General features: G+C 34.9%; 2 protein-coding genes across 3 annotated transcripts in view; both read left to right on the top strand.

The window, feature by feature from the left end:
- Positions 1 to 17,539, top strand: part of LOC119071121 (putative polypeptide N-acetylgalactosaminyltransferase 9) — a 128,337-nt gene that overhangs the window by 22,121 nt on the left and 88,677 nt on the right. The gene's annotated exons all lie outside the window — the stretch shown is intronic.
- Positions 6,810 to 10,556, top strand: LOC119071123. Its single transcript, XM_037175772.1, has 2 exons — positions 6,810 to 7,131; positions 10,101 to 10,556. The coding sequence occupies exons 1-2, from the start codon at positions 6,841 to 6,843 to the stop codon at positions 10,362 to 10,364; spliced, it is 555 nt and encodes a 184-aa protein (XP_037031667.1). The 5' UTR covers positions 6,810 to 6,840; the 3' UTR covers positions 10,365 to 10,556.

Genomic DNA, 17,539 nt, shown 5'->3' on the forward strand with positions numbered 1-17,539 from the left:
AATTTGGTTGCTACCGGTATTTGGCGTCATTAATCTTTTGTTTTCAATGTAAAATAGCGCGCAAAGCGCTATTTGGATACCAATTTAATGCACTTTAGTAGCGGTTTGATCGAAAAATGTTTGCCTATCGGTATGATGTTTTGGATTTTTTTACTAAGGAAACGTTCGGAACGGTGCTATTTTTAATTATTTTATATTAATTTTTCAATCAAATTTAACTTAATCTGTGATTAAAATGAAGTTTTGCCCTTCTTCTTATTTTTAAATTAAGTAATGGTTCAAATTTAATTATGAAACTATAAGAAAACACCTTTGCCGTCGATGACTGCATACAATTTTTCTCACTTTAGAAACGTTCGGAACGACGATTGATATTGTTGTACTTGGCAGATTTTGCATAAAAATTTAGATTTTTTTGTCTTAATATGAAGATTCATCCTCATTTATCATTAAGAAACAGTTTTCAAATCATTTCCAATGTTTGCAATATCTTTATTTTGTATTGAAAAAACACCATGCACGAAAATGTTACAAAAGAACATGCCATATATATATTGGACATGTTAACATTTTCCATCGGTTTTGTGTGTAAAAAAAGGGAAGAACAAAAAGCAAAACTTTGTTCACACTGTCGAACAAGGAAATTGTGTGAACGAGAGAAAATTAGACGTTGCCATGTAAATTTTCAATATATACAGAAATCGGTGTCATTGTTAAATGTTCGATTTTATGCCGCCAGCAAAGCTTTACGCACTGTGTTCGATATTAATCACTACGGCAAGGAGTGGAAAATTAATTAAATTCATCGTTTTGTGATCTTGTGATTAAATCACGAAAATATGTAACTGGACGGAATTATCTTCATGCTACAAACGAACTTGCTTAAGGATAGATATTCTTAATTAAAAGTTGAAAAACTGGACAGAAAAACTTGGCCAAAAGTATTTGACAATGCTTACGAACCACTTCCCGAACAGTCAAATAATTCAAAATAACGACTGTCGTGTGCAAAAATTCAATTTTTATTTTTACAATTTATATTCCGTACCAAACACTTCCCTGAATTTCAATACATGCTTCTTTATAAAAGAGACACATACTATATCCCAAAACAACGTGTCCACATATTGAATTATGACTCGGGGAAATCTATTGAGTATTCCAGTCGAACTTTCAATTGTTTAGTTTTGTTGGGAAAAAATGTCAATTACTCTGCTGTCAGTTTGGTATAAATGACAGAAACTATTTTATTAGTCTATTGCATTTGACAGCTCTTACTGTAGCCAACGAGACATCGAACCCATTCTATCACACCGTTAGACGTACCATATATCAATAAGTTGGGTTTATTTGTTGTGGAAACACAAAAAAGTTTTGGATATTGTACATGAGGAACGAAACTTATGCCAACCATATATAGTGGTCGCACGATCTTTAAGTGGTTTTGTATAGCCAACAATTCCTTTCAATTTTAAGCTTTAATCGTAAAACATCTAAAGGTGTAAAATTATGTGAATTTTTTGTGCAGTCTTCCGCTTTCCTGCGTTAATATTCATAGAATCAACAAGATGTCAGTGATACAGATATCGATTCCCCAACAATTGTATGTTAATACAAAGATGCAAAAATTCGTATTCGTATTTCGGAGTTACACAATTACTGTTGTGGTTATTACAAGATGTAAGCTATTCTCTCAAAATTCTGTTGCTGATTCACAATCATATTCAATCGATAATCAAACGAACGAAAAATGGACATTTCTCATGTACTCAATACGTATGTGACTAAATGAACTATTTACTCAATCCCATACATAATAATGGTTATTAGATCGATATTGCTGGAATCACATAACAACTCGTGCTTCCCATGGTCATATGCAAAGGGCATAGAGTTATTGCTAGCGTGTGCTAACTTATGCTCAGCAGTTATGTTTCTTTGAAAATTTTGTCACTTTTTTTCATGTATGCATCGACACTGACGAGATATATATTCATACACAGGTGCAATCAATCAAACATTTCTTCGACTCAAGAATGCCGTTTACAAAGAAAACGAGATTTTATCGCGTAGCACTGTTTATCTACCTACAAATACAAATCCAACCACGGCTATCTATAATTCGAATTCACTCTCGCACATCTCGTTTAACATGTAAGAAATCGAGAAAAATCATAATTCTCTGCAGCTCGTATCACCACGCATATAGCTAAATATTATTATTAATTATATTAATAGCTGAACGTGTGATGTGTTCAACATATGCGATTTATCGGTCATCAGCTTGTCACATTCCTTCTATAACATCATTAAGAAATTATGACAGGCCTGTTTATTATTATAATTGTTTTTTTGACCGAAACGAACAAAGCATCGTTAGATTATGGCAATTAGATGCTAATACTCTAATCGACTATAGTGGCCGGTATTACAAGAGGAAAACTAGTGATTCGAATTCAAACAAACAGAATCAAAATTTTTAATCTTTTCAAATCAATGACAATCCTACTGAAGATGTTGGAAACAATTAATTTCATTGACGCAGAGTTTAATTTCTTTGCTACAGTATGAAAAAGTGAAACTGTGCAATGAAAAAAATAACAATACGAAAACTGAAAGATCAATGCCATAATGTTTAACTATTTGATTTATCTGATTTTTTTTTTTCTTTGAAAAAGAAAACCATTCACCAAACGTAGCGCAGAGAAATTATTTAAATTTCTGGCAAAAAAAGGAACAATGATTAATCGTGTGGAATGATTTCAAGTTATCAAAAGTTTGTGATTTTAAGGTAACGACGAAAAAATGAATAAATTTTAAGAAATAATATTCAAATATATTCGAATCAACCGAATACGAATAAAAAAACAAACAAACGAAAGTAAATATTTATCCGTCTGACAAAAAAATCGCTCTTAAAGCTCTTCGAACGTCATGGTATGTTTGCGATTGTGTAGTGTATATTTCTATTTTATAATTAATTGAATTTGTGAAAATATTTTTTTTGGGATTTATGACAAAAAATTATATTTAGATGACATATGCGTCGTTGGTTAGTAAGATTCGATCACTTTTACATGGACACAATTTGTCAAAAATATTATGGAGAGTGATTTCACTCTAGTCAAAACAGTAGGAAAAAGTCATCAAAGTATTCCTTTAAATTAAAATATCCCTGGCGAAAACACCACATTGGTCGTGGTGTTACAAGGCTGGTTGGTCGAGTCAACTTGGATATTGATGGTCGTCGTAATACCCAGCAAAGAACGTCAATTGGCAGCAGCAAGAAGAAAAGGTCACAGAAGAAAAGAAATCAGCAAGACTGGTTGGTCGAGTCAAATCACAAATTGAGGGTCGTCGTAATGCCCAGAAAAAAAAAGCCAGCAGTAAGAGGAAGAAGAAGTTAGCAGAGACTGGTTGATCATTCGGTGGTCGGATCGATGGTCGTCGTAACAATCCAGAAACATCAGTAAAGAGTAGTGAATCGTGGTGTGGTTTCCTCATCAATTCGGATACCACAGGTGGGAGAGTCAGAAGAAGAATTTAAAAAAGAATTAGTGAATTGGCATGCATCATTTGACAATAGCAAAAAGAAGAAGAAGAAGGAGAAGTTAACAAACAATTGGTCAATTGGCAAACGACATTGGCAATAGCAAAGAGAAGAAGTTCGAAACAAATTGGTCAATTAGCAAGCGTCATTAGCAACAACAAGAAGAAGAAGTAAACAAAGATTTGGTCAATTGGTTGGTCGAGTCGATTTAAAAACAGTCGAATTGAAAGAACGTTGAGGTTGCATATTTTTGGTTGGAGTTTCCTCGTTACCTACGGAAACTGGTGGGAGTGTCAAAAATATTATGGAGAGTGATTTCACTCTAGTCAAAACAGTAGGAAAAAGTCATCAAAGTATTCCTTTAAATTAAAATTGGTCACATAAGCCTTGAAATCAGTATAAATACAAGGTTTTGTATGGAAGAAGGATCAGAATAAACACAACTACTGAACGGGCAACATGCCCTAAGTAACGAGTTTTTCTCAAGTAGATGTACTGGCACATGCGTGTTGGGGAGAATATCCCTCCAGTACAAGTAGAAACAGCGGAACCATCAATGCAGCGGCCGACGAACAAAGAAGAATTTGTTAAAATTCTTGACACAATTTTAAAGATTTTTTTTTTGTTAAGCTATGAAGCTACACACCACACACAGTGGTATAAAAGATTTTTATATATGTTTTACAGCCCTAGGGTTCTTGCCTTGATTCTGGATCCTCTGGATTAAAATGAGAAGTCACGTTTACCTGTGATTACTGACCTCGGCGTCGTCTCGAATCAACAAAATTCACACGCAAACTCGACTTTTTACGTTATGTTATATGATGTAAAACACAACAATGTAAATAACTTCGCCTTCGCTTTTGCAGTAGAACCTCACACATCACACAGGTCCTATCAATTTTGTACAAATATTCGTGTGTGGCTACCATTACTCATTAAATCATCTCAGATTTTTCGTATTATAACTCTAAAAATAATTGTGTGCGCACCTACATTCCTCTTTACTTGTCTTAACGATCAGATTGTAGTTACAATAATATATACCAAATGAAGCTAATTTTCTGTATCTTTATTTAAAATCCCCATTTGTAACTCTTTCAGATTGCACATTGTAACAGAAATCTTTTTTATCGGCGAAAGAAATATCTCCCAAAATATGACATTTAGAGAAAAACTTTGTTCTAGAGAGTTGCGTCATATTATTAGTAGAATATATTGCTCAAATTGGAAATTCAATATGGCCGCCACTAAACCGGAAGTTGGTTTGTATTTCACAAAATATGCTAATTAGAGTAAAACTTTGTTCTGGTGATCTCTTCTTTATTATTAGCTGAATATATTGAGCAAATAAAAAATTCAAAATGGCCGCCGCTAAACCGGAAGTTGGTCAATATATTACAAAATACGTTAATTAGATGAAAACTTTGTTCTAGTGATCTGTTCTTTATTGTTAGCTGAATATATTGAGCAAATAAAAAATTCAAAATGGCCGCCGCTAAACCGGAAGTTGGTCAATATATTACAAAATACGCTAATTAGAGGAAAACTTTGTTCTAGTGATCTGTTCTTTATTGTTAGCTGAATATATTGAGCAAATAAAAAATTCGAAATGGCCGCCGCTAAACCGGAAGTTGGTCAATATATTACAAAATACGCTAATTAGAGGAAAACTTTGTTCTAGGGATTTGTTCTTTATTGTCAACTGAACATATTGAGCAAATAAAAAATTCTGCCGACACTAAACCGGAAGTTGGTCAGTATTTTGCAAAATATGCTAAGTAGAGGAAAACTGTGTTCTGCAAACTTTCCATATTGTTTACTGAATGTATTGAGCGCAAATAAAAAAAATCAATATGGTCGCCACTAAACCGGAAGTTGCTTTGTATTTTTACAAAATTAGGTAATTAGAATAAGAATTTCTTCTCAAAGATTCAACTCAACCAAACTTTATAAAAGCTGATAATTGATAAAAAAAAATCTGACACCGACCGGAAAATAAAGGTCGGTTAAGGCTTTTATTAATTGAGGACCGGATGCCAATTTTGTCTAAAATCAATGTCAGTAACCAATTTTCTAATAAAGCTTGGCATGGGGTCTTGCCTGTAAAACGTTAACGCTTTAATCAATAGAGTATATTACAGATGCCAATTATTCCATTATTCTGATGACGACTTAATAGAATTTCGGCCAACAACAAACGGTGCTCCTGACTAGTTTTAAGGAATTTTTATGGAAGTAATTTGTTGAGGCTCAATACATGAGTCAATGTAGTGTTGTGTGCCGCGGTTCATTTGATGTGAAGTGAAAAATTAATACACATACCCAGAAGGCTTTTGAGTTTGTTTCCATATACTTTCCTAGGAAATCTGGTGAGTTGGTGACTTTATTTATATACAAGCTGTAGGAGAGTTATTTTAATGTCAACTGTTTAAAATTCAGTATATTTCAATATAGTGGTTGTGCCTTTCACTAATCAGTTGACATAAAAGTTGTAACCTATACGTATATTCTGCGATGTTTTTAGTTTGCATGAGATGATAGCTTTGTGAGTGATCATGCTAGGAGCAGTGCTATGCCTTTACTCGTTATCTTATGCACGATCTTGTTTAGCCAACTTAATCGAGCTGTCATCTATTTCATATTATTTGTATTTGCTAAACATAACTTGCCCATATAATACCAAAAAACGCTTTCACAGTATCAGAGCTTTCGGGTGCATTTGGGCAAAGAAGCTTTAACATTAATATGCAATTACTCATACACTCAATCAATTTATGTAACTCAGTATCATAATTTGCAAACTTTAGATTCCTCTGTTGCATTAATCGTTAAATGAATTTCGGTGCAAGGTACTCTATATGTTGTGCAAAGCTAGATGTTGAGGAGCTTCGGTACACTTGAAGTATACTATGACAAACGGCGTACGGCCTTGTGTATTATAATTATACATCTAGAGCCTAATCAAGTACTTTGCACTCGATGATGTCATAAAATAACCATTAATTTCTTGTGTTTCAATATTCTTGTTTTTGCCTTAACCCGCTCAAATGATACTGTGTTTCTTCGTCGTGTCGCGTCGTAAGAGAAAAGGCTATGTGTTGTGACCATCTTTCTTCTCTTTCATTATGACACATCATAGCAGCAACCTTTTCGTTTGATTCACTTTAAACGCAACGATTCGACCGACCGGTGCGATCAGTCGCTAAATATTTTCTAAAATAGTATTTTTCAATACTTTTCGTGTAGAAATTTTGTGTTTTACGTTTTACGTGTGCTTTCGAGTGAATATGGAGTACACAACAAGTCCGATTGATTTAACATACAAAAACATTCTACGGAAGTTCTTCATGGCGGACGAAAAATTGATTGCGCAACGAAACGAGAGAATAGAGAAAGCGTTCCAATTTGTTGTGCACAATACACCGAATCGTGACCTGTCTGAATATTTACAAGATGTCGTAAGGAATAAGGTTGCTTCTTTTGAAATAACTTTTTTCAAAAAGTGGCGAGCATCCAAATGCAAATCCGTAGCAGAGTTCGAGCAACAGCACGAGAAATGGATTCACCTGGATCTGAAGGTAGCGTACTCGTGGATAAATTTTTCCAAAACTTTTTTGTTCATTAATGACGTCAGCGAACAATTTCAGATGTGTAGAGTGAATGATTAGCTTTGTTTTATCGTTATGATTACCTATAATGTAGGCTTTTTGTTTTTTTCTTTTATCAAATTGATTTTGTAGTCATATTGTCGGTTGCAGTAATAGAAAGTTAAACATTTTGACTGACTAGTGATCGTTTGACAATAATTCGCTTTTTGAAGAAGCTGATATATTTCCGCAATTAATTTTTATTCCTGTACGAAGTCAGTGTAATACAAATTTTACCGTATATAGCAAACATTCAGTGCCTAATACTTATCGATCGAATTTGAGAATCCTTTAATTTTTTTCATGTGTTGGGGCCGAAAATGAGGGAGTTTTGAGACTCGGGTTTTTGGCCCGGCCCGGCTCACTTCGTTCGGGCTACAGTTCGCGAAATTGCCTAAAATTAATCGTCTAAAACAGATACACAAATAACTACTACTTAACTATTTCCCCTCAATGAATTTTGTGAAATAATTTAAAAAATATGCAAAGTTGACAAAAATAATTGAAAACAAATTATTAAATAAAGTGTTTCGTGTGGACTCTATTACGAAATACTGCATTTTGGAAGAAGATATCCATTCAATGTTTATAATTAAACTTGTTCCACATTCGATATCCACATGTTAAAAGCATATATATGAGGCTGGGCTGTATGAAAAACGTTGTTGTTGCACCATAAAATTTGTTATAAATGTTTGTTTGTTGGCAACTTTATTTTTGTTCATTTTCTAAGCTCGAAAATCGCAAACATCCATATTAACGCAAATTTTGTCTATCCTTCATATTCTATTTTCGATTGGTGGAGGATATTAAACTACATCAATCGAAAATACAAACAAATTTACCCAAAAGACACCAGAAAATTTGTGTTTATTGTTTGACATTAATTGTGAGTAAGGTTAAAAAAATTCCTTAATTCGTCGATTGTTCAAAAATCGTGACACCAATTTTAAAGTTGCAATATAACTCTTTCGGACTTATGACACTAATTATAATAGTACGTACTCATAAAAATCGTTTTAGTCAAACAAGTATCTAGACTACCCTTAAGAGGCACCGGTACTTTGCTGAAAAGCATACATTTGGGCATTTTTTTTATAAATACGGAATTTTAGTTTACTTTTGATGATATCTTTCCACCAGAATCCTTTTAATTCAAAAATCCAAAAATTTACGACCGAAATTCCGACCACGAATGTGTTAGCTTTCAACAGAAAATAGATTTGGTTGCAGCAATTTGACCAGCTCTGAGAACAATGAGCAGTTTATGAAGTTTTCATAAACTGCTCACTTTTCTCAGAGCTGGTCAAACGACTACAACCAAAACAAATTTTTATTTAAAGCTAACAGATTCGTGGTCGAATTGCGGGCGTACATTTTTCAAAAAGGAATCCGATGAAAAGATATTAACAAAAAAGAAATACGAAACACTCAAATGTAGGCTACAATTTCAGCTAAGTGCCGGTGCCTCTTAAGGTGGTTCTAATATTTCTACATTTTTTACGCAACGACGCTTTAGCAACGAACCAATATCATTATCGTATGTATGTAGTATGAAGCTGCATTTCAATGAATGTTCAGTAGTGTGTGAGTGTTGTAATTGGAAATGAAAAATTAACCCTTGATATTCAGGAAATAAAACGATAGAGAAATGTGTGTGGCTCTGTGCGAAGTTATATTATGTATATATGCAGTGTACTTGGCGAGTTTGCTGAAATAAAGGTATTTTATACATTTATTATAAGATCTCATACTGCTCGTGCTGGTTCTAGGCATTTACTTGGAAAACAAAATTTTTGCTTTAGTCAAATATTTCATTTAATCCAAGTCAGTGTCTTAAGTAGTCAGTTCAACTGAGATGTCAAAGAACCTATACAGTAGTTGGTAGTAATTAGTGCATTACGTACGTGGTTCCAATTCTTTCTTTCCCCTTTGGGTTATATAAAGTCAAAGTCAAAATTTGAACTCACCTACGTAATAAAAGATTCTTTTGAAAAACGGCCTACCAAAATCGGACCTATTTGTCTAAGTCGATATAAATATAGGACATTTGGCTATAATCCACATTACAATCCTAGAGTTTTATAAAAGAAACCTGAATTATGTTTGAACATCTTGGAACCGAGACCCAAAAAAGTCTGATTTTGGTGGATTATTTTTCAAAAAATCGCCGGACTGTTTTTTACGTGTTTAGGTAATGTAAATGCATATTTTATAACACGTAAAATCATAAAACTTAGTTTCACACTTTCGGCCAAAAAATCATTTCAACCAATTTTTTACCGCAAATCAAAGATGCAAATTTAGTTTCGAAAGTTTATCAGTTTACAGTCACTAAATATATACACAATCAATGTTGTATAAATTCATTGTCTTCCACATTTTCGTTTTTTTGGCCACAAATGTGTCATTATAGTCGATTTAGCATTTAATCTTAACCAAAAATATTTCACTAAGTCTAAGCCGGATTCTTAACAAAATTGGTTTGTCTGACAGAAACAAACATTATCTTACATTCTTTAATCCTGCAATGTTCATTACGCGTTACTCAACTTAAAATGTTTTACTATGCTGGTGCATGTAATAAGGCTATTACATGTATAGGCAATTGCCTTGACATCACTCGCATAGTAAAACGTCGTACTACACACGGAAAATAAAGTGATATCTCGTATCACGATGAGTAAATGTACCTCGGGCTAAAGCCCTCGGTTACTTTTACTCATCTGGATACGAGATATCACTTTACTTCCCTTGCATAGTAATGTACTATTCTAAAATGAATAGTAAAGTGTCTAAATATTGCACTACTGTCTGATAATGTTGTTTCTTCAGTCGAACCTTATTTTTAAAATAATAAAATTGCAAATATAATTTTTTTTTATTAAATAATTTTTTAGCTCCCACCATCAATCACATCAGTAAACAGTCGTGAAACAACACGTGATAAAAAAGGGTTTGGTCAACTGTCGGACCGGCAGAAAAATCGAAGGGTTGACGAGGATTTGAATGGCTTTGATGTGGATCAATTATTGTTGGCATCGTCCAAAGCAGCGCAGAGTTCTAACGAATTAGATTTGTCGTACGTGTTGAGATTGCTGTATCATGACCACAATAAAGCAACTATACTGCGAAACCTTGTGGTGATCACAGTTTGCCATTGAATTGTCAAGCATCAAGTAGCCTGTGATCCAGCCTATATATACCATGTACAATGCGTCAATAAATCATAATATTCCCGGCCTTGGCCGAAGACACATCTACTGAGTTTCATTAGTAGATCTGTATTAGTTGACTGTAGACTTTCTATATGGTTGAGATTAGCTCCCATATAATTGGTGACCCCAACAAAAGTTCACGTTAAAAAACCTCTGAACAAAATTAAAAGAAATTTCAGCTAACAATAGCACTGAAATCTTCTTATGAAAGACCAAATTGGCACAATTCTAAGAAATTGTGGATCCAATTTGCACTGTTCGTAATAAACGTTCAGTGGAATGCACCAATAACAAATAAAAACGTGCCCACGAGCACCACAGTCGTCAATTAAATTTAAAATATCACGAAATAATACATCTATACTTCGGTCGACAACATCCTAAAATTGTGTTTTTCAATTATGAAAACCAATTCAAAATTTAGTAACAAATTGTACTTTTAAGCATAAAAACTAGGTTAATCCACTAGTTAAGCTCAAAAAGTAAATTTAGATTTAAGACTTAGTTTTAGCACAAATATTTTGGCTAAAATGTTGTCGACAAACTACCGTAACTATAACATCTAGTTACAAGAACTACAGTCAACCAAAAATAAAATTTTTTGGCCTAGAAATATGGTTAAACAACCAATTTCATAAAAATTACAAATCAACGTTTAGTGAAACTAAATAGTTTGATCAGAGGAAACCATTTCCTGAGAATTATTCACGAAAAACGATACATCGAAACTTATCAACGACACTTTCCACCAACCTCGATTACGCGGTTGGGATGTCCACCTCAAAATGGGTGCGTTGCATCACTGTGAAAAAGATAAGGTCTTTTCGTTTCTCGTACAAAACTCTAAAAAAAGTTTCAAAGAATAATTCAACACTTCAAAATTAAAAACAATTTTTCGGAAAAAAACATCCAAAAAATTCTTCTGACAAACACCAAAGAATCAAGTATTCCCTCATTACAATTATAGAACAATTTGCAACAATCGCTAATTCTACATTAGTCCAATCACCCGGCTCAGCGTTTCGAAAATTAAGCTCTACGCCTATCCGTCTTGAGAATAATCTTTCGTGATTAACTCATAAACGACGGAACCGTTTAAGCAAAACCGAAGCGTGTCGAGGATTGAAACTTTTTGTTTCTTAAAGTTGTAATCGAAAATACTTGATACATGAAAATTGATCCAATGAGTTATCCATTGTGCGATAACACATCCTTTTTCCATGTAAACTAGTTTCACAAGTTCTTACCATCATAGAACGTAAAGAATAAAAAGTCATCGTGTATAAATTCAACACCCTTGAATTGACACACAACAAATTCAAGTTCACGAATGACATAAATTACAAAATCTGATATTAAACCACTAAACCGGCGCCAATAGGTTAAAACTCATTGACCGTAGAATCGTACAAACGTACATACAACCGTTCAATGAGTCACATATATAATATCAGTCGAAATGTACATGACAATTATACTGCCTAAAGTCTGCTACCACAGACAGCTATAACCATCTAATATAAGTACATTTCGTGCAGTGCGTATTCCTGCAAATTAAATGGCAGTAAAAAAGCTCCACAACAATTGGAATAAAATTTAAAAAATTAAAATTATTCCGGAATGTTTCGTGCTGTCATATATTCAAATAACATTCCACGTAGAATGAGACAAGCACCAAACACCGTCTATCAGACTTAAGACAACAACACTTCATTTTTCGCCCATTAAAAACTGTAAAAATAGCAGTTAAATGAATGACATCTTGTCATTTTCCGGGTAAAGCCGTGGACAATGTCATTTCACGAAATTATGAGGTTGTACGATCTCTTAATCTGAATTAATTTGAAATTAAATAAAGAGTTGGAAACATAACCAATCTTCCAACATCGGAGAAAATTCATCTTCATCCGAAATAAAATCATTTTCGAGATAATCTGTTTCAAAATTAAACCCAAATTTAAACAGATCCAAAATTCGATATAATGAATTCTCGAATCAAATCTTATTAGATTGTCACCAATCTAATCAAGACACAAAATTTCAAAGTAACAAAACTTTCGAAAAACCAACTGTTTTCACAGCTATTAGGTAACCTTATGGATCCTACCGCTATGAAACAGATTCAAAATTTTCAAAGTACCTCACGTCATACACCGGTTCCCAACATTCAAATGGTTTTGGACACACAACTCGACAAGCAAGCGACTTCAGAAATCACTCAAACCCGAACATCCGTGGCTCCAACCAATCCACCACATCAAATCCCTATCCAAACACAAGTTATGGTCCTGCTGTGAAATCTCGTCCCAAATCCACGTGACACAGACGATCGACTTGGACCAACAAAATTTCTTCAAAGGGGGAAGTATCTGTGGTGATCACAGTTTGCCATTGAATTGTCAAGCATCAAGTAGCCTGTGATCCAGCCTATATATACCATGTACAATGCGTCAATAAATCATAATATTCCCGGCCTTGGCCGAAGACACATCTACTGAGTTTCATTAGTAGATCTGTATTAGTTGACTGTAGACTTTCTATATGGTTGAGATTAGCTCCCATAACCTCTTAAAAGAAAAAAAGCAATAAAGTCTGTAAAAATAAAAAAAAGGAAAATAAAATCACAGCCAGCGCAGCGCAAAGTAAAAAAAATGTTTCTCGTTTTGTCTTTACTTTTCGTTTGCAAATGATTTGTTTGGTTGAGCCTCACTACAGTAAATATAGAGTCTCCGGATTTTTTTTAAAACATAAACATAAGAAGGGTAGAGAGAGTACGCAATATTTATATATACAATTCATTTATGATTCAAATTACAGTGAATACAGTTCATAGTACATTACTATACCAGTGAAGTAATTTGATTTCTCGTGTACAGTATAACGTTTTACTTTACGAGCGAGGGAAAAGGCTTTCACTAGTGAAGGAATAGCCACATTACCTCACTAGTAAAGTAATAGTACATTACTATACCAGTGAAGTAATTTGATATCTCGTATCCAGATGAGTAAAAGTATCCGAGGGCTTCGGCCCTAGGTACTTTTACTCATCGTGATACGAGATATCAAATTATTTCACGTGTAAAGTATGACGTTTTACTTTACGAGCGAGGGAAAGGGTCTTCACTAGTGAGGGAAAGGCCACATTACCTCACTAGTAAAGTAAAATAGATTTATAACTCCACACATATCTATCTCTACTACTGTGTTTCTGTATATCAATCAATCCACTAATTCATAAATAGCTATCCTTGTTATTACATCTCGTGGGTAGTAGATGTTAGTGCCCAAAACGTTATTGTACCGACCGAGAAGCGAAAACTATTTTTACCGAAATCGAAGCTTTGAGTTGTGTTGTGGGAGATGATTCAAAACCATAAACTAAACATAATATGAACCCTTCTTATTGAGGTATATTGACACAAAAAGTACATGGTCGTGTAGGGTGTCATGGGACAGCTAATTGCATATACTTTCTACGCAAAGGTTTTATATGGCTTAAAATTCATCTGGATTGAGGTATCAGTAATTGCAAAATTGATAACCTCTGTAAATTTCTAACGGTTCCCCTACCCAGAAACTTATAAACTTTAAACCGAAGTACGAGTGAATTATACGTTTACCTTTATGTTTGTAACACGTCAAGTCGAAGCCTGAAAATAATATCAAATTATGCAGCAAATTTATACATTAAGATACCGGGGAATATTATGAGCGTTATACACTCGTGTATATGAGACAAAACACGAGTGCAACGAGTGTCTGTGTAATATACAAAAGAGTATTATGCGTGCAATATTCTCTGGTATATTGTTTTACTGTATTTGGCGGAAACGACCAACTTATCGACATAATAATGTAGGCCTATGAACTCTAGGGTAATAATAATGACGTCACGCACAGCGCACTCTATGGCAGTATAATACTCAAAAAAAAAGTGTTTAATGTCGATTATGTTCAATGAATGCAATAAAGTGATTTATCTGTCTAGAACGATAATATCGAGCTTATCCCTCTAGGGAGTTTTTGTTTATCTCGATATATCTGTTCTCGACAGATAAAATATGATATGCACCTATTGCCAGACTGTTATTTTGACGTGTAGGCATTATGACCCACGCCTTCGGCTAGGGCAATAATGTCCTACACGTCAAATACCAATCTTGGCAACAGGTGCATAATATATATTATATTGAGTCGTTTTCGTTAAAATGGTAACTTTATAGTCAAATATGGAAGTATATATCTCAATATAACTGATGTTTCGTATGGTTTGTAAAGTTAGTAAATATGGCAATTTTGTGAACTTTCGACATTTCTTCCATATATTTTATGGCAGAAGACTACGAAATAGCCACACTCACGAACGTTACGAACTATAATAGTTTACTACCACAGTCTTTGATTAAATTCGACTTCGTACTTTCGGCCCGAAAGTTTCGGCCTTTCGAAATATTAATTTAATGGGAAGTAATTTAAAAATTAATTTAAGTGAGACGAAAGATGCAGCAGTATCGTTTCAAGATTAATCAATCGGAATGTTTTTTTATGTCGAATCTGAACCAGAAACTCACTGACCTGATTTTTTTAGTTCAGGTTCTGGTCGACTAAAATTCAACCTGAACCTTACCTGAAAAAATCAGGTTGACTGGGTTGACCTGTGCGTCAACTCCAGGTCAGCTTCTTTTTTGACAAAAAGTCAGAAAAATTTCAAACCCACTAGGTAAGCCTGAACCCAACTGGAACAGGTCAACCTACTCAAGCATTTCAGGTTTCAGTTTACAGACAGATCCAAAACATCAAAACAGGTTCGAGTCAATATCAGGTCGTGACCTGGCCTGAACCTGATCCAGGTCGAATTGACCTGTTCCGATCCTTACTAATCTTGTGGGTACTATTACAAATTTTAGGTTACCTGAATCCTGACCTGAAAAATTTAACCTGCTTCGAGCTATACAAAACATGATTTCATATCTTTTCCTTCAATTGTTTAAGCAAACGTTTCGTTGCACAAGACAGATAAGATCGTATGAGCGAAAGTCTGTGTTCCTTTCTGTCACGTTTGCACATATTATCCTCTTAATTTCTAAATTTATCAGGTTCTCTTTTCAATCTGTCTTAAATCTTCCAAATTAATTTATCTGTTAAGAACGATATTGTCGCGTTTATAACTATCTCTAGGGAAAATCTATTTTACTCTGGCTGGCGTCATTAGTGGACAACTACATCTCTTCTTGACTGTAATTTATTTCTAACTTTTAGCTTCCACCATCAATTATGTCAGTAGATAATCTACAGCGGGAAAACACTCACCAGAAGAAGAATTTTGTTGCACTTTCGGACCGACAGAAAAATCGTAGAGCCGAGGAATTCAGTGCTTGTGAGGTCGACCAACTTATACTCGCATCAGTAAAAGCCGCTCAGAAATCCAACGAAATGGATTTGGCGTACGTGTTAAAACTGCTGTATAAGGATCACGGAAAGGCAACGAAAATATTGAGTCTACTTCAGGTAGAAAATTCGTTGGTTGAGCCCACAAAAATAAGTCCCTTGCGTGGATTAACATATCTTTTGGACAACGGCCTCACCACAGCTCAATACACGAACACCAGGGCTATTTCGAAGGAGAATGGATCAAATATATTTCCAGCCTACAATAAAATCGCTGAGACGAAAAAAGAATGTCGACCACCTGTATTGTGTCAGTTAAGTGATACATCTGCCACTTTGCCGCTACAAGCATTATTAGATCACACTGTCTCCCGTTTGTTGCTGTTGCAAAAGGAAGTTATTGAGAGATTGAACGTCGATAACAATAATACTGTAACGTTAAAGTTGCAGGTTAAATGGGGCTGTGACGGATCTGCAGATCATTCGCAGTACAACCAAAAGTACGTCAACGTTGAATCCACCGGAAAAAGCGACGCCAATTTCTTCGCAACAACTCTTGTTCCTCTTCGACTAACGGAAGTAGATGATGGTAATACGATAATTTGGAATAATATGACCCCTCAGTCTCCTCGCTGGTGCAGGCCATTGCGTTTGCATTTTGCCAAGGAGACAGTGATATTTACTTTACAGGAGGTTGAGTTCGTTCGAAAGGAGATAGCGGCGCTAACTCCATTCATAGCCACGGTAGCAGGTGTCCGGATTAGGGTTGTGTATCAACTACATATGACTATGATAGATGGGAAGGTCCTGGCAACAGTCACAAAAACAAAGTCTATGCAACGCTGCTCCATCTGTGACGCGACTCCAACTCAATTCAATAACTTGGAAAATGTGGAAATACGCTTCAAACCAAAGAAAGAAGAATTCTTGGATTATGGACTTAGCGTTTTGCATTTATGGATTCGTTCTTTCGAGTGGCTTCTTCACCTGTCATATAGATATAAAATAAACAAGTGGCAGCTACGTGGAACGGCACTCAAGAACAAAGGCAAAAAACGTAAAGCATTGGTACAAAAAAGATTCACTGAAAAACTGGGTCTTAGGGTGGATTTTCCGTCGACAAGGGGAACTGGAAATTCAAACAACGGGAATGTCTGCCGGAAAGCTTTTTCAGATCCAAAATTACTTTCGAAAATTCTAAATGTGAATGAGAAATTAATAAGAAATATTAGAACAATTCTTATAGCTCTTTCCTGTCAGTTTCCGCTGAACGTAGAACGTTTCAACGAATTTTGCATGGAAACATCCCATCATTATGTGAAACATTACTACTGGTTCCCATTTCCCCAGTCCATCCATAAAGCTCTCATCCACTCGCGAGACATAATGCAAGCTAATGACCTTACAGTTGGAGCTCTAGCAGAGGACGCATCAGAATCATGTAATAAGCTTTACAGGCACAACCGTCTATTCCACGCAAGAAAAAATAGCAGACAGAATAATCTTGAGGACGTTTTCAACCGTGCACTCGACTCATCCGATCCAGTCATAGCAAATTTTGGTTTACAGAAGAGGTTAAATTCTAGGCGCAGGAAGAGCCTACCAATTGAAGTTGTGGAACTACTGGAATTAACGAATGATTCAGACCTCACCGTCACCGAAGAGCAGGAGTTGGAGCAAACCAACGAAGAAGACATGGCATACACTAACGAGTATGGGCTACCTACAGAATT

This window comes from Bradysia coprophila (genome assembly GCF_014529535.1).
Source record: "Bradysia coprophila strain Holo2 chromosome IV unlocalized genomic scaffold, BU_Bcop_v1 contig_144, whole genome shotgun sequence".
NCBI lineage: Eukaryota > Metazoa > Arthropoda > Insecta > Diptera > Sciaridae > Bradysia > Bradysia coprophila.